Raw genomic sequence first — 26154 nt, forward strand, 5'->3', positions numbered from 1 at the left:
TTATTTCTGATTGTTGGAATTTAGGAGTGTGGCAGTTTGGTATTGTTTATAATTTCCAAAAATAGATACTGGATGGTGTTTGTAAACTGGTCTGTTCCTCTGGGCATATTGGATTGTATTAAATTCAGAGGTTTCATTTTTACTTGATTATATTATGATTAGGGCTTTGATTTGGCCACATCAGTAGAACATTGAGTGGGAGGAGACTCACACCGAAAATGACATGGGAGAGGAGAAAGTTTGACTTTTGATGCTGAAGCACCAGGAAGTAAATACACAGAGAAGGCAAACACAGAAGCAGATATGCAGAAGAATGAGTGCTCCAGACACCACCCTGGGAAGAGATATAAACTTGATAGTCTACAGCTGACCTTGTGAAGAAAACAGAGCAGCTAACCATGTAATGAAACAAGCCCTGGAGAAAGTGACGAGCCTTATGCCTGCCTACAGCTGAGATTGGAAGAAGCTGCAACCACAGAGCCTTAAGAGGAAAGAGGAAGATTGAACCCTTGCAGATATTGCTGGCTATCTTGTGTCAACACATGGTAAGACTTTGGGTGATAAAATACCTCTTATGGTATCTTGAGTTGGACTCTTCAGGGCCTTGTGACTGTAAGCTTCTACCCCCAAATAAATGCTCTTTATAAAAGCCAACAGTTTTCTGGTACTTTGCATCAGCACCCCTTTGGCTACTACTACAGGGTGATTTTTATTTTCTTCTTAAATTTCAACAATAAGCATGCACTTCTATAAAAATAAAGTTATTTTAAAAAATTATTTCAAGCTTATCTCCTTCAGGAAGGTATTTCAGACCTGAATCCATTTACTAAAACCTTAAGCACAGAACTATGGTGACCTTATTGTTTCCATTATCCTAGTATTTAATAGCAATATGAGTATTTTACATTTTAATTGGTTATATGGACTTTTACTCTTCATGTAATGAGAGTTACTTAACATTGAGAGACCAAAAAGTCATTTAGTCCAACCAACCTATGGTATGAAGATTTCACTACTGCTATCCATTCCTTCCCTACCATAGATTCTTGGCTTAAATAATTCCATTGACTGGGAGTCTAAAACTTCAGGGATAGCGAAGTCTTTTGTTAGAGAATTCTCAGCTATTTCTTCCTTGCCTTAAGCTAAAAGGATTGGAACAATGGAAGCATGTTTTTCCTTTAGAGTACCAGCTTTTTTATTTTATTTTTATTTTTATTTTATTTTTTTTAAGATTTATTTATTTCTCTCCCCTTCCCACCCCCCCACCCCGGTTGTCTGTTCTCTGTGTCTATTTGCTGCGTGTTCTTCTTTGTCCACTTCTGTTGTTGTCAGTGGCACGGGAATCTGTGTTTCTTTTTGTTGCGTCATCTTGCTGTGTCAGCTCTCCGTGTGTGTGGCACCATTCCTGGGCAGGCTGCACTTTCTTTCGTGCTGGGCAGCTCTCCTTACGGGGCTCACTCCTTGCACGTGGGGCTCCCCTACGCGGGGGACACCCCTGAGTGGCACAGCACTCCTTGAGTGCATCAGCACACTCCTTGCATGCATCAGCACTGCGCATGGGCCAGCTCCACACAGGTCAAGGGGGCCCGGAGTTTGAACCTTGGACCTCCCATGTGGTAGATGGATGCCCTAACCACTGGCCCAAGTCCACCACCCCCAGCTTTTTTATTGATAAGGCTTTAAACACTTAACAAGAGCTATTACTTTTCCTTAAATTCTCTGTCCCCAGGCAAAGCCTTTCTTATCTTCAAACAGTTCCTTACTTCTCTCCATTGCCACTTTCACCATCCTAATTCAAGCTTTCCTCTCCTGGACCATTGAAAGAGTCTCCTCAACAACTGATCTCTGTATTTTCTTCTCTCCATTCTCCACATAGCAACATAATACGTTAATCAGATCTGAGACTTTTCAATTTTAAGACAATCTGTAGTTCATTAGTGCACATACACAAGAATCCAAACTTCTCCAATGCCTTGTGGAAGATTTGGCCCTGCCCTCCCTCAGCCTCTTCTCACCACAGCTTCTCAAAGGGCCTGAGCAACTTTCCATATCATAATGGTCTAGGGGCACTAGTAACTTCCCACATACTGTTCAGCTATCATCAAGCACCTCCTCAGGGAGCCCATCTACTTGGTCTATAACAGTCCTCTCCCCAGACCTTCATTTGCTTATTACCATTTGTAATTTTAATTAGGTGCTTTTTCTTACTTTTTCTTTTTTCCCTTTTTTGCTTTATCTTAGGTGCAGATGATTGAATAAACATGCTCCTAATTTCATGTCATGCTACCAAAATCAGTCCATGGAAGACCTCCCATTGTTTTATTTAGTTATCATCCCATGCCATGTGCCTGGTCCAGTCACCATTCTCTCAGTTTTAGGCAAACATTCTGATGTGTTTTGTGTGTGCCTGGTAAAATATGTATTTATTTAACGTAATTTAATGTGAACTGTATTGGTTTATTTCTTACTTATTTTAGTCAGTGTGACAGTTTGAGATTATTTTATGAATCCCCAAAAGAGAAAGATTATGTTTGTAAACTAATCTTTTCCTTTGGGTATGATACCCTTTGGTTGAATTAAATTCAGTTGAGGGGACTTTAAGTAGATTACCTGTTAAGATTGCTGTACGGCTTTTTATTGAACTATGTCAGTGAGGCAGGACTCAGGTTGAGTTCACATCCCCATGCTGGGTCTGATATAAAAGGACACTCACTTAGACACAGGATGGAGCTCTGTCATTTTTGATCCTGCCATGTGACAGAAAGGAGAAAGTTAAAACAACCATTAGCCTGATAGTTTACAGCTGAAGCAAACAAAACAGCCAAGACCAATAACAAGCCCTATTCTAGGTTGCAGCTGAAATTGGGAAGAAAGTGGAGCAGCTGGGCCTGAGAGCAGAATCATGGCAGGGATGGTGAGACTAGGCAGAGATCACCAGCCATCTTGCTTCAACACATTACAACTGACTTTGGTAGAAAGCACTTCTTATGGTATCTTGAGTTAGATTTTTCATAGCCTTGAAACTGTAAGCTTTTACCTCCAAATAAATTACCATTATGAAAGCCAACAAATTTCTGATACTTTGCATTGGCAGCCTTTCAGCAGACTAATACAGTCAACATCACCTTTTAAAAGTCTACCCATTTTGCTGTATTTATATTTTATTTCTAATGTTAAATAGTATTCCACAGTATGCATTCACTGCATTTGCCTTCTGCATTACCCACTATGATAAACAACACTACAATGAACATCCTCATGCAAGACCCTTGGTGGGCATGTCTCATGGATATATTTAATCTGGACCGAAGGGTATATTTATATTTAATTTGATTAATACGACCATAATGGCAGTTCCAGGCTAACTCCAACCAATCATGCTTAAGGATTCCTAGGTATGCAGATTTTTGCCAACATTTGGTCTTATCCAGCTATTTTTGCAAATCTGAAGGGCATAAAATGATATCCTATTGTTCTGATTTTCATTTCTGTCATTTCCAGGAAGTTTGGCATCTCTTTATAGGCAGGGCTACCATGTAAGCTTTGTACCTACAAAGACATGCTCAGCCAAGAATGTGAGTAGGAGCTGAAATCCAGCCCATGCTCTGCATGCTCTGGCATGGGGCTGTAGCCATCTGGAGGAAGGGGTACCTTTTTATAATTCTCATCAAAGCAACACATGGGCAAGCACTGGTGCTGATCACATGATCACATGCAGATTAGTCATTTAGGTTTCCAATTCTGGGAATTACTTGCTCATATCCTTTCACTCATTAAATTGAAGGTCCTGTATTTTCTTGTTGATTTTTAGTCATTCCGTGAATATTATAATCCCTTTTTTTTTGTTTTAGACATTGCACATTTCTTCTCATTCTGTTAGCTGTCTCAGTTTTGTTCATGATGTTCTTCCTTTAACAGAACTCCCTAATTTTGACATAATCAAAATAGTCTTTGTGTTTTGTATTTTAGATTTTGCTTAAATCTTTCTCTACCCCAATTCACAAATATATTTCACTATATTATTTTTATTACCTTTATACGTTTATATTTCACATTTAGAAATTTAATCCTTCTAGAATCCACCTTAGGCTATGGTGTAAGGTGGTTGTCCAATATTATTTTTCTCCAAATTCTAAGGCAGTTTTCCCTTCAGCACTTCCTAAGCAGTCCATTTCGCCCATTAATATGTAGTACTATTTTTATCAAGTAATAAACTGTCCTAAGTTTTGTGTTGTTTCATTCATCTATTCGTCCCTACCTATGCTTGAACCATACTCTTTTACTACTTTACCTCATATGTCTTTATATTTACTACACTAAGTCTCCTCTTTTGCTTTGTTATTGATGTTGTTACTGTTCAATGACATATATTCATGGACCATTCTTTTCCCATGGTTTGAACCTTTGTGTGGACCCCAGAAAATCCTGTTCTTAAACAGGCAATCCATTCGTGTGTGTGTGTGTGTGTGTGTGTAAACCTCTTGTGGAGAGGACCTTTTGATTAGATTTAGTTAACAGAGTCAGTTCATCTTTTTTATTGGATTACCTCAGAAGGGCCCAGCGTGGGCCTTAATCCTCTTACTGGTGTCCTTTATAAACTGGGGAATAAAGGCTGCAGACACAGGGGGGAACAGCTGCAAAGACAGAGAGTTCCTGGAGCCTGGAGCTGGAATCAGTACAGCGTAGAGTCACAGAAGAGGCCCCCAAGAGGCTGAGAAAGAAGGCCAACGGAGAGCAAGAAGCTGTAAGCAACACAGCCTGGAGGAAAAGGCAGGGGCTATGGGGCCACCATTTTGCCCGGACACATGGCAAGAGGCCAGGGTCATCAGAACAATACTTTGGAGAGAGAGCTTTACCTGATACCTTGGTTTGGAATTTTTCTCATTGTCAGAATTCTAAGCTTTTAACCTAATAAATCCCATTGTAAAAGCCAACCTATTTCTGGTGTATATCTCCCAGCAGTTTGTAGCAAGCTAAAACACCATGTAAATTTCAGCATATGATTTAAGAAGCTCTCAAAATAGTCAGTTGAAATTTTGATTAGTATTATGTTGTATTTAAAGGCCTTAGAGGGGAGAATCAAAAATTCTAGGGCATAAAGTCTGAAAGAAGGAATGTCTCACCTTTTATTCAGATTTCTGAGTTTTCTTCTAAAAGGTATCTAAAATTTTATTCAATGAGATTTTAGATAGTCATTGTTAATGACTGAATTTTTATAGTTTTATAGCAATTGTGAATGCTTTTTATTTTTTATTTTAAAATTGGGATAATTTGCTAGTGTAGAAAAATATCAATTTTGGATGTTTGTATTGTATCTGGATATCTAATGAAATTCTCTTACAAGAGCAAATAATTTGTATGATTCTATTGGCTCTTTTAGAAAGATTATATTAATAATATTATTGGCAAGTAAGGGCAGATTAATTTCTTCACTACCAATTCTTGCTCTATTATGACTTTGTTTAGAATTTATGTACTGTGTTAAACAGTAGAAATGATAATAGGCATCCTTGCTTTATTTCTAATCTTAAATGAAAATGTATCTATTGATTAACTACTAAGTATAAAGTCCCTTATAAGTTTTGGTATATAGCTTTCATCAGGTTAAGGTGGTGTCTTTCTATTTCTATTTAAATGATTATTTTTCATTTAAGGAGACTTGACCTTAATCATTTTTTTCTGCCTTTAAGGAGAAAATTGTATTTTTTTCCTTACTCTATACCATGCATAGCAACACGTTAAATTATAATATACTTTCTGATATTGAATCATCCTTGCCTTCCTGGGGACAAACTGCTTTTCATGGTATAATTTGAAATATATACTTTTCAATCTTCACATATATGTTCAGAAGTAAATTATGCTCATGATTTTTTTTCTTACATTGCCCTTCTATACTTTGGCATCAAGACTTCACTAGCTTCATAAAATGAGCTGGGAAGATTGTACTCTTTATAGTCTGAATAGCTGTAAAACAATATGAATTTGGTTTTGTTTTGGTTTGATTTTTGGTGGGCAATAAACTTTAATTACCCTTTCAATATTTTATTGTTTATTGGTTTATTTAAGTTTTGTAATTTTTTGACCATTTGATATTTTATACTTTTTTGTATTTTTATAGAACTTTACTATATCTGGAGTTTTTATATATTATTACCCTTTACAAACATGAGGATAACACAGCAGAAAGAGGGAAAAGGATCTAGATCTTTATACTTATTATTGGATCATTGATTTGAGCAAACTTGGTCCATCCCACTTCTATATTTATTTAACAGGGATAATACATTCCCTTATTTTTAAACCACTAAAATTTATTTGTATATGTTGATCCTTCTCTTAGTCTACAAGGGTGGCTATGACAAATACCACATAATGGGTTGACTGAACAACAGGAATTTATTGGTTCATGGTTTGGGAGGCTGGAAGTCCAAAATCCAGACATCAGCAAGGCCATCCTTTCTCTCCAGAGTCTAGAGTGTTCCAGTGCTGGCTTATTGCTATTCTTGAGATTCCTTGGCTTACAAGTCATCCTTCCATCACATAGTGATGTCCTTGGTCTCCTTCTGTGCCTTTCTCTTATTTCTGGCTTCTTTGACTTTGCCCTAATTTCTTCTCTTAATAAGGCTTCTGGTTATCTGAATTTAAGGCCCACCCTCATTCAGTTTGGGTTCACCTAAGTAGGATCTTCTAAGATCCTATTAACAAACAAGGGACTCACCTGACTCACGTTAATGTATTTAAAGATACTATTTACAAATGGGTTCATACCCACAAGAATGCAGATTAGTAACATATGTTTTGTTGGGGCATATTATTCACTCTACCACAATTCCAGTACTCTTTTTTTCCCTCTTAATTTTCAAAATCTTTTGTTTTTGTAGTTATTTCTCCTTTTCCTGTCTGCAGTTCATTTTTTTGCATCTTCTCTTTTTCTTGATCAGTTTTAATAGATATTTCAATATTTCCAAAGAAATTTGCTTTGCTTTCTTTCTCAGTTTTCCTTCTCATTTATTTCTGCCCTTATTTTAAATATTTACTTTCTTATCACCCTTAAGTTTGTTCTATTGTTGTTTTTCTAAATTTTGAATTGCATGCTGCTGAACTTGTTTCTTCTTTTAAAATTTTTCTTATTTTTTTGTAAATATATTATATCTGAATCTATAAATTTTCCACTAAATATGTCTTTGGCTGCATGGTAAAAATTTTGAGAAATAACATTTACATTATGTTTTAGGTATTTTTGTTACCTTCTTTAAGATTTTTTTTTAACCCAAAGAGCTTTTGTAATATATTAATTGGTGTCTAGAAATATGAGTTTTTGCTATGCTTTTTAAAAATTACTTTTTAATTTTATTGCATTATGACCCCCTGACCCAAGCTGCCAACCACCACACCATTAGTACACATATATTAGGTACACCCAGAGCAGTTTATGACATACTGGGTCTCCCCAGAGAGACCTGGAAGAAGGTTGGCTTGCTTTGTCCAAAGTACCACTATACTTGTAGTATGCAGCTCAAAAATATTTGTTAAATATATCATTAAATGAACATTGTATATGTTTGTAATTTGAGCGATTGGAAGTTAATGTTTATATGTTTGCATGAAGTGTTACAAAGTGATTATATTAATTTTTCAAGCTACAGAAGAAAAACTATTTTATTACTTTAGCAACAATTGTTAAAAGTCAGATTCATCTAACAGGGAATTGTTAAGTAAGATGATTATTTGATTTGGCACTATCTGTGTCTTTTATGCCATTGGTAAGTTTATGGATGTGTCTCCTTATGAGGTGCTACTTTTCAGTTTAATAATTATTTTTAATTATTTGTTGAGTGAATGACAAAATAGCTAATAAGTAAGGGTTACATTTTTTTCTGGCTGTAAACCAGTCACTTTTGTGTCAGACTTATTCCCTAGGCTCATATTTCCAAGCGCACCAATTCTCCTACTGCCCACCTGTATGCCATTCTCTGAGGACTTTTCTGGCCACTGGAGTTTGCTTTGCCTAAGCATGGGGCAGACCAGAAGTTTCAGACTTTAATATTGCCCACCCTCTTCAGGAGCAGCTCTTCACTAATAATTGACAGAAATTTGTGTATAAATATTCCAGCTACTTTACTCCTTGCCTGGAATATATTTAATGTGTGTGTTCTATATTGTTTTCCAGAGTTCCCCAACATGATTAAATGCTCATAATCTAGAGTGATAACTTGCTTGATAATATACCCTTTATTATTTCCTTCACAACCTATTATTAGTTCCAAAAAAAAACTAACCCTAAAGGTAACAGTTTTGTGGCCAACATATACAAAACCAAGACCTTACAAAATAAAGGACAAATATTTTACTATACCCTTTACTCTGGAATGATCCATGTTGACTGTTTAATTCTTCTTACACACAAGTCACTTCAAATGAAATGAGGTGTGAACTATAAAACACAGTTTTGAATGGACTTTGCATTATTTGCAATATTCAAAGATGAAACAGAATTCTACAAATTATTTTTACCTTAAAAGAAACAACAAGTTCTAGGAGTTTTTTAATTGTTTGAATAACAGGACACTCAAAACCAGGCAGAGGTATCCCCAAGGAAATGATAATCACATCTTACTGTTATTGATGTGGTCCTTCATTTTCTAAGCATTTATTAGATTTCCCTTTTATGATATCAGATATTTATTTTGATCATGAATGCAATCCAAGTGTGAATAAATAAATATTATCTTTTAAATGTCCCCCTTGTTCCTTTAAATAGGAAAAAAGTGCCAACTGTCTCTTCATAGCCTATTTGGTCATAGTTGTCCCACCTACAGTTTCTAAAACAGAATGTAACTTGGTCTTCCAAAATCCTCCTGAAATACAGCCCATTTTGTTGAAGAAACTCTGAAGTACCAGTCCTACTAATATTGTCCATAGTCTCCAAAAGTGAGGATGTAACTGAGTCAAAGGCACTTGGGAGAGGTCTTCAGCAAACTAGGACTATTGGGAAACTGCGCAAAGGCAAATCATGTAAACAAGATACCAGCTCCTTCAATTAAAGCCAGGAGAATACTACCCTTCGCCACTGACCCAACCACAGCCACTGGTCCTTTTCTTGCCTCCAGTATGTCTCCTGTTAAGGCATCACTGGTGGTGGAGTTCCAGGGATCATCTTTCCATCTGACCTGAAACTTACTGCAGTCTATCACAGAAAAGAGACCTCCCCAAACTGCAAAGCTACCTCCCAATTGTGGAGCCCTGGTTTTAATAGCTGCCAAACTCCCTCGTAGTGGTTTACTCCTACTTAAAATTGTGAAAAACTTTGATAGCTTGAAAGGTACCCTCACCTATGGTCCCCATCATGACAACCCCACCACAGTCATCCGCAGATGGCCAGGGGCAAGTCTCCCTTGCATACTCTCCATCTTGACTACATCGCTTGAGCCATCAAGTATACTTCTCTGCAGAAGAAAACTTAAATAGCAAATGTTGAGTACCAACTATTAGAAAGGCATCATGCTTATCATTAGGAATAGAGAAGAGAATCAAAAGGAAATCAGGAAATGGACAATTTTCCTAAGTGAAGAACTGTTCTCTTACTCTATCATCACTGTTAACCTACTAACAATATCCCTGCCTAATCTGTATTTCTTTGGGATTGATTGTTTTCCTCTTGGAACCAGGTTTTTTAAGTGATAGCTCTTGGGAAACAGACTATTTCACTTCCTGTCACTTTTAGAATGGCACAAGGTTCTTCATGCAATTAATGTTCAAAAAATGCTGGTTGAATACATGAAGGAAATAAAAGGTTGATTTAGTACCAAGGACAGTTTTAGACATAAGAAATTTCTAAATGCAGCACCCATGTGAGATCCACAAAAACTGAAAATTGTGGATACGTTTTACATGCTTTTAAAGAGATGATGACGCTATCCATTTGAAAAGTTATTGTCACTCCGTAATCCATGAAAGGGTTGATGCTAGTGAGTAAAGAAGTTATTGAGTATTTGAAACCCATAAAGTTGTGTGTGAAATGTCTTCTGCAATGATGGCATTTGTAAGAAGAAATGATATGGAGGACCTCTAATTATTCATTTTTTAACCAACATATATTTATGGCGCAGTGAAAAAGATATTCCCTGTCCTTTGAAGTTTAGAGAACGGTGGAAGTGGAAAATAGTAAATAAAGAATTACCCAAATAATTATATAATTGAAATATTAATAAGTGCTCTGAATGTTTAAGAAAGGGGTGGCAACAAGGAGAGTGGAAGAAGACATCCTGAAGGAAGAGACAGTTAAGTTGAAAGCAAGTTGGGCAGAAGATTTTGAGCTAAAAAGCAGAATTTCTATATGCAGAATTATTACCAAAGCTTGGGCTACAACCAGGGCACTAGGGAAAAGGTTGAGTTGTTCTCTGTGAACACTTTCCACGGTGAGGAGCTCTAAAGGACGGGGCTCTGTGATACCGTGTTCCTCTCCGAAGTGCCACAATGCTGGAGATAACCTAGGAGCTCTGACAACTCCAATTGTTGGCACACATTCCTTATTTAACCTGCCAGACAGCAATTCTGGATTAAATTTGACCCTTGACCTTAGCTTCTGAGACCATGAGAGAAAATGGAAACTTAGATGTTAGTTATCAAATCCTAGAATAGACTTAGTGGGATTTGCTTCCAAGAAGGAATGCTGATATTGCAATCTTATACCAACAAGTAACTCATAAATTGCCTTTCTCTTAAGCAAAATACACATACACAGATGCTATCAAATTAATTAAACAACAGACTTCAGAACGTGGAGTCACTGTTTTGGATAAAGAGAAACATCCAGCTTTAATTGTGTATCTCCAAGATTTATATGGTTGATATGTCCTGGTCTTTGTTTATCATCCAGTGTGAATTCTATATCATAAATAAGAGATCAGTCACATTCTAAGGGATGATGAGGGAGGGTATGGATTGGGAAATTTTGTGAAGACATCACATGTAGATTTTTTATTTAAAAAAGTTTCATTTTATCTGGGTCTTAAAGATATCCAGCAATTTAGTGTCTTATAAGTGGATGGCAGTTTAGAACCAACTAAATTGGTGTGCAGATAGAGTTCTCTAAAGCCAAAACAAACCCTTGACTGTAGGAGAAGCAGTAGAGAGAGAAATTTAAGCAGATCTACTCTGAAGGCAGAGAGCCTAATGCTGTTTTACTAGCTGTGTGACCATGGACACATTACTTAGTATCTCTGAAACTCAGTTTACTACTTAGAAAATGTATCTACCTTTTAAGGAAGATGTAAGGATTAGGTAAATTACTATGTGGAGCACTTAGAACAGTTTGTGGTATATCTAAGTACTGAATATATGAGCTATGATGATGATAGTACTTTTTTTTCTTCTACACCACTGTAATTAATTTTAACTTGAAGAGGTACAAAAGTTGATGGGATAGTGGGCCTGCCATGTGCCTAGAACCTCCACCATGCCTACAGTGGCCTGAGTCCTCCCTCCAAGTGTTTGGCAACCACTGGGAAGATACATTTACTTCTGCCCATTATACTCTTCCTTGGTAATCTTGGGCACTTTGGGGCTTCAGTTGCCAAATATGTTTTGATGACACCTAATCTATAATTCTTTCCCTCCCTGAACTTCAGCGTTGTATATCTATGTTTACTGGATAACTCGCAACACCTCGAACTCAACAAATCCCAAAACTGAATTCATTATTACACTTGCACACCTGGTCTTTCTCCTCTCATATTTTACCTCCCAGATGTGAGGGTGATGGACAGGCTTCATCCAGTTGACTAACTGGCTCAGCTGGTACTTTTTTACTCATAGATTCCTTATAGATTCGTAAGAATGACTTTTCAAATTAAAGAAGAGCAATTCTCTAGTCAAGGATAAATGAATAGCCATGCCTCCCTTCTAGAATATTCAGCAAACCAGTTCAAGAGATTTCCCTTCTTGAAATTATGTCACTAGACACCCAGCTACCCAAGATTCAGGAACCTGAGAATCATCCAGATTTCTTCCATTCCCTCACTGTATCATTACCCTCAGTCAATAAATCACCTTGTTTTTGCATTTTAGCTATATATTTTTAAAAACCCAAACTTCAAATCCATATTGAACATCTACTTTCCTGCTTCAACTTCTCAGTGTCAGGTGCTCTTCATTTTTAGCCTAGAATATATCAACTGCCTCCTAACGAATCTTCTGACTTCTGGCCTTGATTCAAGTTCCTCCTGGACAAGGTTGCCTGATAACGTATTTGGAATACAAATCTGATCAAGTTTCTATCCTGCTCTACTGCCTTGAATGGCACCTTCAGGCCTACAATTAAGTTAAAGGTCCTGTGTAACCCTGTCCTCCCTACTCCAGCTTCCTTTATAACCTCTGCTGACTTCACACTTTCTATTTCGATAATACTGACCTGTCTGTATTTTCTCTTTCAGGTCATACTGTTTGATGACTTTGTAATTTTGTTTATACCTGTCATGACATAAACTCTCTCCAGGAAAACTTTGCTGAGTCATTTAGGCTAGGCTAGGCGAGAGCTCCCTTGGGCTCTCCTAGAACTCTGTCAAGTACCTCACCCAGTTATTCACCATACTGTGTTGACAAGACAAACCCTCTCTTCCCAATGAGGGGGTAAATTTATTCAAAGTCAGGACTTTTCTGCTTCATATTCTAAGCACTCTACTAGATTCATTCACAATGAATATCTAGTAAACAGGCTGAATGAAAAAATGTGTGCTGAAGATATTCACCCAGAGGTGAATCTGAGGCTCTCAGCACTGGCTGCAGATAGGAAATAATGTAGCCAGGGTGGGGACCACAGGGCTAGATGATCCCTGGGCAAGGATTTGGTGAGTGGTATGCCAGAGACAGGAGTGTTGTTGCTTAAGGCACCTTTCAACCTAAAATTCTATGAGATTATTAGTGGTATTATGCTTATTATTGGTTTATTTTCTCAAAAATACTCCCCACACATTAAAAAGGTAGTTCTGTTGTGTTTTGCACCAAGGTAACTTAGTTGATCAGCCCTGAATCAGATTATAAATTGCCCCATAACAGTAATATGCTTGCAAGAGCATCCACCACAAATACACACACATAGTTGTGAAAATACTGTAAGCATAAGTAGCAAAAGGAGGGAAGAGGAGTGGGTTTTAGTTGCCACAAACATGTATATCATGATATTAGGGAAAGAAGTCTCAAATCTAAATGTTTCCTGTTTCTCTTGAAATGTTCCTGTTGTAATAAGCCTATTCTTGTCTCCCTGTCTTTGGTAATTTTGGTGATAGGCAGTAGATTTGCTAATATAATATAATATAATATAATATAATATAATATAATATAATATAATATAATATAATATAATATAATATAATATAATATAATATTGGGGTCCACTGTTACAGTGTCACCTGTTGTTTTCAGAAACTTTCATAATTAATAGGACTTGGTATAAGTTCTACATGGAATAAGAAAGGCTGGTTTGGGATATTAGTTTTTGTAGGAGGGCCAGGTGACTCTAGTTCATAATTTTCCTGTTAATCATACTTTCTAAAAAAAAAAGAAAAAAAATTTTAAATCAATGTAAAAGCAGTAAAAAGAGGAAGCAATCCTTTTTATATGTCTTAGGAGTAAATATGCTAGGGTCTTGCAATCCCCAAACTAATATTTAAACTCTCAAACTGTGTTTGGTTAAAAAAGTTTAATGAGCTATAAAATAAATATACTTCCATTAAATATTAAATAAATTATTTACAACTTGAAAAAATATTTTTTATCTCCATGCATGTTTATATACAGAAATAAGACTTAGCATAAAAAGCAACAATTGAAAGTTTAAAGCGATCAGAACACAAAGGCTCCATATTCTTATGATCCACTGAAAAGAGGAACCAACTCATCATCCATGGTTGTAACCGTATCCTGGAGGTGACCCTGATCTGATATCCTGTAAGAAAACAGAATAAAGTGTTAGTGACAAGCTCAATTCCAACATAGCTTTAAGAATATTTTGAAGAAAAATCATGAATCTGAATTTCTAGCATTTTTTTTTCTAGGGGAACTTATGAAAAACACTCTCCCTCTTTACAAGAACTTTTAAGGGACAAAGTATCACTTGGGTTTGAATCCCTCTTTCACCTGCTTTGGTTAAATGTTAACTTAGGTAGAAGCCTACATATGTTCAAACCTGTTTGATCAAATTCTGCTTAATAAAAAAGCAATAACAGTCATGAGAAATAGTTTTCCTATGCAGTGGACATAATTAAAAGCAAAGATTAAGTGGCTCAGGGTATTTACGATATACAGTTAATTTAGTATAATTAGTACCAAGAACATAATAATAGTAGCTAGCAGTTAATAGGCAGCCACTCTATGCTAGCACTGCATATTCTTTTTTCTGAAATCATCCTGGGACCTATGTTGAGAAGTCTCAGTTGCACTAAAAAATAAAAAATCCACCCTTATTCATGGTGGTGGTCTAAGCTTCAACATATTAAGCCAACATTAGCACATTTTGATGCAATAAATACTGAATATAACACTGGCATGGATAATTACCCATTTCATAAGTTCATGTGCTAATACTGTACTAGGCTCAGAACATAAGATATATATTTAACTGATCCTGAAGGTATTGGGTTCTCCAGGTATTGTTGGAAGACCATATGTATCAGAACCATCTGGAGCGCTCATTAAAACTAGAAATTCTGATTCATGAGGTTTAGGGTTGGGCTTAGTTATTTAACAAGCATTCCAAATAATTCATAGACCCAATAAAATGAGAAAACCAGTGACTTAAGGACGTGGCATCTTCTTTCCTGTCTGTTTGAGGAAATAGAGTTCCTTCTGGCCGACTTTATGTGTGTCCTTGATGCACTCAGCTCCCTCCTATGAGTGTTTTCTTCATTAGCTATTGCCCTTTGTTATCAGTGAAATATCCCCATCTATACTGACTTACCTTTTGCCTACAACATGCTCAGCTCGCTTTCTTTACAAAAACAGAAATAACATATATACTTACCAAACTATCTCTCAAATTTGTACCCCTTTCCCTTTCTACTCCCTTTCTTTAAAAGGGAAATCAACCTGCAATTTCTACTTCCTCACATTTTTAGTGCTGGCACACTGATTTTGTCTCTCTGCCATGTCACTTCAACCTATCATTACATGTCTATTTCCCCTAACATTCATTAAACTAGGCCATTTTCACAAGTTCCCAAAATGATCTATTCCATCTAATATTATTAACCTTCATTTCCTGTCATAATCACCAATCCTAACCTCATCAGTTCTTTAAGGCTCATGTCAAATGCTGCTCGATAGCTCTGTATGCACATCCTTTCATGCCCACTAAATGCATTGTCAGGGATTCTTTCTATCTTCCATTGGAAACTCCTCACACTCCATTGGTTACTTTCTTATGAAACTTATTTTATTTCTTTAGTATTCCGGTCCCATAATTTATTTGCCCTCTCTCATACTTACTTAGCTCTTTAGAGTATCTGTGTCTTCCCAAACTTTATAATACTGATTGAGCTCATAGTCCATTCTCAATATCAAACTCCATCCCATGCTCAAACAATAATATAGCCATTGTTCATCCACGGTTAAGAACATTTACTTTCCTCATTTTTCCAGAGATAACAGGTGCTATATTTTCCAAAAGTATAGGATATGATCTAAGGTAAAGATATCTGTTAAAACTCAGACCTGTAATGTTATCTTCAGTTATGCAATGGCATGTGCATTTCCATTTTCTTGTCGAAGTTTCTTTCGTTCTTCAACTTCTCTTTCATATTCACGGTAGTATCGTTTACGAAGCCTTCAGAGAACAAGACATTCTACTGTCACCCATGTTCTACTTATCTATTTGTTGACAGGGTTTTCATGAGTCCTTATAGACAATTAAGGAATTTACTGGACACCAAGCCAAACCTAATACCAATTTTCCAAAGGAGAAATTTATGTTGACCTAATGTAGGCATATTTCCAGAGGACTCGGATTTAAATAAGTGTGTCCTAGGATGCAAACTTTTAGAAGGCATGGATTACATCCATATGTGGTTTTATTTGGCAGAACTTAGCACAGTTGCATGTACAATTGGAGGAAGAAGATGGTATAGTTTTACTACTTTATGTTTGCACAAACCAATTTACATTATTGAAATTTTTACAAACAGGATTACAAAACAAGTAGGGTTTTATTTATTTCTCAATATAATAAACATTTCCTTCCAGCTCTATTTATTTCCATTTTCTATTTTTTTAAAAAAGACAATGGTTTAAAAATGTCTTGGTGTTGTACAAGCAATTTTATTTTTAGTAGTACCTTCTTTACTCCATCTACTAAACATTATTGTTAAAAATGATAAGAACTTTTTCTTTGTTGTATATTTGGATTTTAAAAACCCCAAATATGAAAAACAAACAACAACAATTAGTATTTGCATTGTTATATGTTTCAAATACAAGGAGAATATGCATGAAAAGAAGCAAGGTACTTCTTAATTTTAAGAGTGTCACCATGATAAAGTTTTTCCATAAATGATTACTAAATATTTCAAATTGAATAATTACAATGTTAAATAATTATTACAAAATATCTCCCTTAACTGATGCTTTTTCTTTCCACCTTTCTAGGATAAAGAACAATGTTTGGCGTAGGTTATCTTTCTTAAATACATTTAGGATATCTAGCTTGAAGTACTAAAATACCAGAAAAAATACTAGGATGAAAAAAAACAATTTAAACCAAACACCAAACTTTATGTGTATTAAAACATTATATTATCATGAGCTGCAGGTGAAATAATAGTAAACAATGGCAGAAGATAAACTGTTTCTTTTAGTAGTAGATCATGTACATAATCCAGTTCAAGGAATTTACCAAGACCTAAGATTAGAATAATGAGCCCATTGCTTTTCTCAAGCTCCAGCAGCACATTAGTCATCATAGAGCCATTCACACCCTCCCCCAACTTCCCTTATTTAGTGACTTCCGTTTGACAGACAATGCCATTTTGACCTACCCATCAGTAGCTACTACATAGAAGACTCTGATCTAACAGTCATTGGTCATGAAGAAAAGTATGCAATCTGTTATTGTGAGCACACTAATGGATACTAATGGAGTAGAACAGTAATAGAATTGCTCCTGCTTCCTGCACTGTGCCATATGGAGGAAAAGTTTGTTTTTTAATGACTGAGTCCTCATGTTATTGTATTTCACAATAACAAAATGGACATGAGCTCCAAGTGAATTAGCACCATTCTAGGAATTTCCTAATTCAGGGTTTCTATTCTAATATGAGCAGAAGGCATAACTTTTCTTGGTTGCTGCTATCGAGCTCTTTGTGGCTTTTAGTACCACAACAGTATCTCTGACAACCTATTGTCAACTAGATCTTAGTTAGCTTGTCACTAGGAGGCTTGCTTAATCTTAAGATGTTCACAGAAGATGCCAATACTTTATGAGATTCAGAAGTAGCTATGAGTGGAAATGTAAAATGCCACAAACCATCACTTTTCATTTTGAAGTTCAAAAAATTTTCTAGATCTTCTGAAAAGGGGCTTTACATACTAAGTTCCAGTGGTGGCCAAAGTTATATTCTAAATCTTGACCATGTTCTAGGATCTTTGTCAATACAATGTAAAGATATAAACCAGAGACTACATGTTGTCAATTGTATAATTCATCCAAAACATGTTAGTAGAATGTGATAGAAATACTGAAAAGAAATAGCCTGGCATTATTTTACTATAAATTTTTAAATGATGCCATACTTACTGAATTGCAATAACAACAGCGATAGCTGTGAAGCTCACAGTGGAGATAAAGCCAGCTATGGCTACTAAAGCAATTTTTGATAAATCACCATCATTCAATCTGTGAGTCTCCATAAATTTTTCTCCACACCGTTCACCGAAGTAACCACTAAGACATCTAAAAACAACCCACAGTTAAAAATTATAATCACTAAAAGCAGTCAATATATTTCAGGTTTAATTCCCAGGTCACAAACAGCCAATTTAATTTTAACATTAAAAAATTTATGCTAATATTTCAAAATCATGTGACATAGAATACATTTCAGTCTAATATATATTAGTATAAGTACAAGCTGAGTTTAGTTTGGATATGATATGAAAAGAACCTTTAGATTCTTTTTGAAAAACAGCTTCTTACATATTGTGAAATGTTGGTTTATAACAGGGACCAGCAAAATGCAATTTACATGTCAAATTTGGCAAAGTTCCCATTTTTTTAAAGCCTGCACACAGAATATTTTTTAAAATTAATTTTTATTTACAAATACTCTATACCTACCACACAAAACTAGAGTAGTTTGGACATTTTAAAATCATTGCATTTTAACTGATATATGTATGTGCATAATCTTTGTCCTTGAAACGTAAAATACTAATATTTACTATCTCTATCTGGTCCTATAAATAAAAGTTTGCAAGCCTTGGTTTTTACATTGGAAAAAGAAATGGTTTTCTGCAGCCAGGGATTTCAGACATGGTGTTAGAAATTTAAAACTCTGTATAATTTATGTAAACTTACTGGCATGTTACTGCATTCAGGTCTTCTACATATTTGCATTCTCCGTGAATGCAGACGTTTTGGAATTCTGCATCACATGGGTTTTTCTCCCCTTTGTTTCTTTTGTTTTTTCTATTTTTGCCTCCCTTTTTCTTTCTTTTGGGTTTACCTGAAGTCTTTTCACTCTTCGTTTTGTTTTTCTCAGGTTTAATTACCTGTTCAACTAAAAGAACAACAACAACAAAAAAGACTTATGGCAACAATCTCCATCTTGAATATCACTTAGAAAGGAAGAAACCATAGTAATGAGAGTTCATGAGGATAATGGCCATGTTTTGTCTCATTAATACAATATATACACAATGCATAGACAAAGAGAATATATCATATGGCATTTAAACCTCTGAACCCTTTTGTTATTTTGTTTTCCTAAAAATATATTTTTTAATTGACTGTTAATATTTTTATCAATACTATTGATAATAGGAGGTACATGTCTAAGAAAATCTGTGAAATATTTTAAACATATCTAGAATTTCTAATACACACTGAGTTCTTAGTAAGGAGCACTAATGTGATTAAACCAAAATCACAGTTTTATGTATCATTATCCATTTGATACAGATGAGGAAACTGAAGGTCAGTGAAGACAAGTAATTTGCCTTAGGATAAGCAACTAGAAAATAACAGTGCTGGGATGACAAAGCTTATTCTTTTTCCACTATACTATGCTTCCTCTCAGAGATGATCAATGTCATTTAATTAAAATGACACATGGGGTGTATTTGTTGATTTTATTTAACCATATTAGCCTTGTGCTCACTATTACAGTTGAGAATTAGTGGCTATTTCTACAGGGGTATATCTAGAATTATGCATTACATTTCATCAATTTTCTCCAACTACCAGCTTACAATAGATAATAATTAGCCAATCACTTCCAGGGGGCTCATTTCTGTGGTCAATCTATTGGAAAATAAAAGTCCATGAATATTTGTACTTGAAGCTTCAAGATTTCATCTTAACTCATCAGATGCATAGAAACTTTTATTTAGCCTTATAAATTATGCTTGCTATAGCTTATCCACATACAAAAGACAGGGAGTCTTTCATGAGAGAGCTGCATATTTTGTTACACTAATGCCTGACTGGGTTTATCAAAGAAAGTATTTAGCAAATACAGCCCAATGAAAAGAGAAAATTCCATCAGACCTAATGGCCATCCAGCACCCATTTGTTGAATAGAAAATCATAATGGTTAACTAGGAAGTTCAAGATAGAACAATATTATGAATATTTTAGGTTATTATAATTGCATTAACAATTAAATTAAAAGCAAAGTTTAATAGGTAGTTATGCTATTTTTAAACAAAAACTTTCCTCTGATGTTAAAAGAACACAAGTTAGAATAAGTTTTCTAAGAGCATTTTAAGGAAACATTTCTGAACATTATCAGACAGATCGTGAATATAAACAAAGATAAATAATCAATAGTGACTATATCAAAACATTGCAATAGATATTAACGGATGGATATTTAATTTACATGTTTCAAAGGAGCACAACCAATATTTTCACTCTATTTCACAATGTGTTGCAGTTTTTAGCAGTAGTCATTTTCAGTACTATTTATTGGTCTTTCCATATTAACAACTTAAAACATCTTTAAGGGAACACTTTAATGCTCAAATCTCACTTCTTAAAAAATAAGAACTATAAAATGAGGTCCTCTCCCCACTTCACAAAAAAGCGTATTGAGAAGTGAGAGGGTGAAGTAGAGTGTTTATCAAAGCTTTTCCCACCCGCCACTTACCCTGTCACCCTTGTGGTACCATCTACTGTCCCTTCACCAGTTCTAGGAGCCAGGAGGAGGGAGAAGAGACAGGGAAACTAAGGTGAGAAAGAAGAAGCCAGAGGAGCTCTCAAGCAATCATGCCCTGCCTCCATACTGGATGTTTCTAGGATATTTAGAAGTGATTTATTGATAACTTTTTCTGTCCTCAAACTCCAAAGTAATATGAGAGCAATGGCCCTCATTTTAAGCAAATACTCTTCTTACAAGATCCAATAACAACCATGGAAGAAAACCAAAACCATGGATTGTTGTTATTTAACTGACAAATGGAATTTGGGGTTAAACTGTGATTTTAGCTATGTAAAGTCCATGCATTTTTGTCTTTAATATTATTATTAATAAAATCACTAATTTCTCAACCTAGTACTTAAATACTAAAGTCCAATTCCTCCTATCCTAATACTTCCCTCTGGCTCCCTTATTTTTGTTAAAAAACAGTTTTTTAGGGTAGGGTTGGGGAGTGGATAGAAAACCTAAGACACAAAGTAGATAGAACTGGTTAATGCCTACTTATCTCCGAAGCTGGGTCATGTAGCAGAGTGGGAAAGACCATGGCATCTGAAACACACAAATCAGAGCTCTAATTCCAGCTCAAATGCTTGGCTAGCTATGGGACCTTGGGCAAAACAACCTTTTGGAGCATCAATATTCTCATCTCCAAAATGAGGATAATTCCTACTTTATACGGTTGTTCTGAAGATTAGACTTCATGGAACATAAAACTTCTGGTAGAGCTCTAACCATAGAGGAGGTGCCTACATAAGACTCTTTCTGTCTCTGGCAGATTGTAGCTTACCTAAAGGGCATGAAATAAAGGTACACAGAAAACCACTAGGAAATCCAAGGAGGGGCTTCTCTTTTGAAGCAACTTTGCTTATACAAACCCACATCTCATAGGCTACATTTTCATTTCATCCTTTACTCACCTCTGACTGAATCATCTACGATATAGCCAGATATGTGTGGTTCCTGATCATAATCATCAGCATATTCATAGTCGGCTGCCAAGGACAGTTCACTACCAGAAGTCACTGTACTCCCTGGGGAAATTGTGCTTCCTGAGGATATCTCATTTCTTGAAGTCACCTCAAATCCATCAGCACCACGGTCCCCAGAAAATGGCTCCCTTTTCCCAGAGTGGGTATCATTGAGATCCAATCCAGCAGCATAATGAACTGTGGGGGAAAGATCAATGGAGGAAAAGAAAAAGTAAAGCAAGCTGCCTTTCTTGCCAGTCAACTGCATTTAGTAGAAATGTTTATCTTCTGATACCAAAGCAAGTTATTGCACATGTGCTATTGTTTGCGATTGAGTCACTTATGAAAGCAACTTTAGATTTTGCTAACAAGCAAACTCAGCTCTTCCAATTACAGGCCTTCTTTTATCAAAGTTCTCTTTTCCATAGTCTGTATTAATTTCCACATCAAAAAAATATTGTCCAATTAATCTCATGTAAGTACTTAACAGTGATGCCTAAATATTCTTATCACTCCGCTTTCCAAATGTACTTGTCTTTGCTAGTATGCCATCCTGCCCATCTTAAAAGACAGTTCTGGATATAAATATTAGATTATCTTAACAAATGCTTGTATATTAAAAGATCACATATACAAAATGTAACAAGTAATATGAATGGTAGTTGATAATGATTCATTAATTCTTTCATTATGATTTTTGTTACAGAGATGAAACAGGGAACCAGAGTTTCAAGCCCTTGTTTATCTTTTAGGTCTCAGTAAAACAGTATCAGAGTGGTGTTTCTTACCTCTCCCTGAGACACTCTGAGGCTCTCGGAGAAAGGTAAAAATAAAATCACTAGACAGTGGGGATAGAGAATTTAGGCCAGAGGCAGCAATTGGGCCGAGGACGTGGCTCACCCATTCACTGTAAGATCTGCGGAATTCATCTCACCTCTCTGGACCTCGGTTTTGGTTTTTGGGTTTTGTTGCTGTTATTTATTGTTAATTATTATTATTATTTTAATCTGTAAAACGGAGGTGTTAGATCACTTGATCTCTGAGGTCTCCTTCGGCTGGACTAAAATACTGGGACTCAGCCAGGCACCTTCCTCCCGCCCTGTAACGCCTAGGGCACCTGCTCTTTACCCTCTTGCTCCTAGGGAGTCAGGCTTAGGGCGGGAGGTACAGAGATCTCCTTCTGCGGGACGCCCAAGGGAGTTCTGGAGAAGCGGCAATTTAAAAGGCGACAGCTTCTGCCCGCGCGGGAGCAGCGCCCGCAGCTCGAGCCCGGTGTCCTCACCTGCACCGACCAGCACCAGCAGCAGCACCCCGGGCGCCAGCGGCGTTCTCATTGGTCCCTCCAAGCGGTGCCGTCTCGGCTTCTGGGGCAGCTCAGACGGGAGCTACGAGGAGGAAGAGGAGGATGAGAAGGAAGCGGAGGATGAGAAGGAAGCCGGGGAGGAGCGGCGGCAGCGTGAGATGTGCTGGAAGTCCCGGCCGGCTCGCCCCGGGACCGCCCGGCTGGCACTCGGGCGCGTGCACCCAGGTGTGCGCACATTCCGTCGGCGCCGCCTGCACCTGGTGCTTTATAGCAGCCCCGGGGAAAGCCCGGGCGGGGAGAGGCAGGCCCTTGACGTCACGGCCGCGGCGTGGGTGTGGGCAGGCGGCCTCCGGGAGCACCCTAAACCACGCACAGGAGAGAGGAGCCCCACCCCCTGTGCATGAGAGGGCCCTGGGAGAAGATCGAAATTACCCTCTAGCTGGAAGCGTAAAAAATACCCGATCCCTGTTCTCGGGCGGGGCTGGAGTTTAGGAGTCAGTAATTGACCGTCGGAAGTCCCCAAATTTCAAAATCCACCTGGAAGAGCTCTGTATATAGTTTGGTTGATCTTCATGGTGCAACGAACGGAGAGTAATAGGAAAAGTACTACCTTAAGATATAAAGACCAAGAGTGGCTTAGCAACGACGGTGCTGATGTCACTAACAATCATAAGTGCCATAAATAACTGGAGAGGGAGCGCCTCCAAATGAGCAGCTTTGTTTATGGAGGGCCCATAGCTCAAGCACAGGCCCTTTCCCATCCACTAGTGTGAAGTGGTCAGAATTTCAAACCACCTCCCACCCCATTTCCTTATTGTTCATCAAAGATATTTACTATTGCCGAGCTATACAGTCAGAACTGTACCTACACCACGTCACTCAAAAACTTTGCCAAGTCGGTATCATTGTCCTAATATTCTAGGAAGAGAAGAGGCAGTCTCTAAAAAGGAAAGAAAAGAAAAAGTAAGGTAGGTAAAACTGGGACCTTTTCCACTCTAATGGGAGAATGAAGGACAAAACTGATGATTGCAAAGAGGATTTCTGAAGAGAACAATGCTTAGCCTAAACGGAATAACTCTCTAGGGATAACATATATCAGCCTGTGGGCATAAGGCGTTACCGGAGATGAGGGGCAGGTACTGGACCTGTGTCTCTCAAATCCCAAGACAAAAGGCCAGTTCATTTAGAACCTAGTAGATGATCAGGGTCGATAAAATGAAGGGGAAGGATCTGTTTAATTTGACTAACTTTGATGTAATGACATCTCTAGAACTGGATTTTTCTAGACTTAAGAAGAGAAAAGCATTTTTCTGTTTAACAGTTTCCTTGTCTGGAGATACATATCTCTTCCCTGATTGTTCATATAAAACAGTCTTATGAGGAATGTGGATCAAGTGCATTTTTCCTTTTTCTGGGGAACTTTTTTAAAAATGGCATTCTGCAGCAAAAAGACTGAATAATGCCATGCATTTAGTGTGATGGAATAAAGAGAATTGAATCATGCCAGCTCTCCTGTTGGACATTTGCTGAAAGCATATTTTGGGTAAGTCACCCATTTTGTTTTATATTTAGGGCAGGGATGGGGATGGATGAAATGATGAATATGACCAGTCCCTGTTCCCTAAGATCTCAGAGTGTGGTATGGGCCAGACTCATAAGTACACAATTCTAATATCTTATCAGATGATAAGAAGGGTTCATACTGTCATGGAAAAACAAGAGGGCGCAGTTTAATTTCACCTATATTATGGAAGGTATTTTTGTGGAAAAATGGAGAGGCCCCTCAGAGGCCTTCCCAGCAAAAGTTTAGAGGAAAAGAAGACCTGATGACAAGGTGTGAGAGAAGTGGAAAATAAGTCTGGTAAGTTGACACCACCCATTCCAGAATGAAGTAGGGGCATGCATTGTCATCTTTTTTGGTGGATGAGGCGATTGTGATTCAGAGATTCAGAAACTTGCCAGCAGATTTCAAAAGATGGTGGTGGAGATTTGTTTTATGCTCATGTAGTCTACACTTTTGCACCTTTCCATTCTCCTGGGTTTCAATTTCACTCTATCCCTACTCTTCCAAATTTCTTGCTCTTTCTTCTTATTGAGGTGAATACAAGTTGTGCGAATCTGCCACTGGTTTACTTTTCTGTTTGAAGTGAAAGTGAGGTGTTTATACTGGTAATTTCTTAGTCTTTTTCCAATTGGAAATTCAGAGGGTGATAATTTCCATTGATATGGCACATAAGATAGTGTTGGGTTAGAGAATAGCTTAGTGCTTAGCATGAGCTTGATTCACACCAACCTAGGTTTTCATATACAAATTCCACATATACTATGTTACTTTTTATTTCAAAGACTCAGATTTCTCATCTGAAAGAGGAATGAAGATGCCTATCTGCTGTTGGGCAAATCCAATAAGATAAGATACATAAATAAGTAGCACAACTTCTAGCAGATGGTAAGTACTCAATAAATGGTAATTATTATTAGCCTGAATATTATGGTAGTTTTATGATATTAATCATATTGAAGGCTAAGTGACTCATAAATGGAGCTACTTACAGAATAAGTGAAGTAATCCCCTTCAGTATTTTCAAGCCATGAACTCTGTACCTACTTCAAATTAAGACTAACCATTTTGAGCATTTTATAGTGCATCATAGAGTAGCATGGGGTGTCATCATAATCGCATCACAATGAAGCACCTCTTCATGTGTCATGGCTTTCTGAAATACATGCATGAGTAGGAAGCCAAACCCCATGTAAATGTGGGATCCTTTACATTCTGCATGCTAGGCTGAGAGGAGAAGGGATGATTTCAAGAAATTCGAGTAGAGTAGCCAACTTTCTTTGTCCTGATAGATTGGTGGTTTCCTCACCTACCCAGAAGGTGATGCTCAAGGCAGATGCTCCTAACCAACTACTCATTTTGGTGCTTACTCTCAGGATCCTGAAAAAAAAAAAAATATATATATATATATATGTATGTGTGGAAAATATATATATATGGGGTGGAAAACAATATATTCATTTCTTTCCAAGAAAAATCCTGGAACCTGGAAAACAAAGACAGATACAGTAGTTTTCAGGGCATGTCCACAGGCAAGCAGAAATCCACTGGCCCAAACTCTGCACTCTTCCATTATTAGAGTATTTAAGGCATACAAGAAATGACCAGCAACTGACATGTAAACATCTTTTATTCCAGAAAGAGTTGTCTTTCTATATAAGATCTGGTGTAGAACATTGCTTCTTCTCAAGTGTTGTCATTTAGGTCTTTTGGTTGAAGGATTAATTGCTTATCTGCATTTCCAAAAATGTGTATTAAAAAAAACATGTAATGCTTCTATTTTCTTATTTATATAACACAAACTAGACAAGAAGATGATTTCCCAAGTAAACCAATTTGACATCATTTCTATATCAATTGCATAAATTTTTCCAATGAGGATTGAATTTTGAAATCTTGAGCCATCTTTTC

The 26154-nt window shown here is 36.8% G+C and overlaps 1 protein-coding gene and 1 pseudogene across 1 annotated transcript; both read right to left on the reverse strand.

Moving 5' to 3' along the window:
- LOC101412533 (mitochondrial import inner membrane translocase subunit Tim17-A-like) lies at positions 1 to 15338 on the reverse strand (annotated as a pseudogene).
- On the reverse strand, positions 13760 to 25302 carry AREG (amphiregulin). Its single transcript, XM_004465331.2, has 7 exons — positions 25236 to 25302; positions 22662 to 22764; positions 21329 to 21577; positions 18569 to 18770; positions 17789 to 17944; positions 15712 to 15823; positions 13760 to 13948 (listed from the first exon to the last, which is right to left on the reverse strand). The coding sequence occupies exons 2-6, from the start codon at positions 22711 to 22713 to the stop codon at positions 15730 to 15732; spliced, it is 753 nt and encodes a 250-aa protein (XP_004465388.2). The 5' UTR covers positions 22714 to 22764; positions 25236 to 25302; the 3' UTR covers positions 13760 to 13948; positions 15712 to 15729.
- Positions 25303 to 26154: the final 852 nt, after the last annotated feature.

Source organism: Dasypus novemcinctus, chromosome 1 (assembly GCF_030445035.2).
Source record: "Dasypus novemcinctus isolate mDasNov1 chromosome 1, mDasNov1.1.hap2, whole genome shotgun sequence".
Classification (NCBI taxonomy): domain Eukaryota; kingdom Metazoa; phylum Chordata; class Mammalia; order Cingulata; family Dasypodidae; genus Dasypus; species Dasypus novemcinctus.

Excerpts from the sequence above, each read along its gene's own strand:
- AREG (XM_004465331.2), bottom strand. The coding sequence starts at position 22,713 with ATGAGAACGCCGCTGGCGCCCGGGGTGCTGCTGCTGGTGCTGGTCGGT. Across the intron at positions 21,578-22,661 it reads GCTGGTGCTGGTCGGTGCAG|TTCATTATGCTGCTGGATTG; the intron begins GTGAGGACACCG and ends TTTCCCCCACAG. Across the intron at positions 15,824-17,788 it reads GCTGTTGTTATTGCAATTCA|GCTTCGTAAACGATACTACC; the intron begins GTAAGTATGGCA and ends TGTTCTCTGAAG.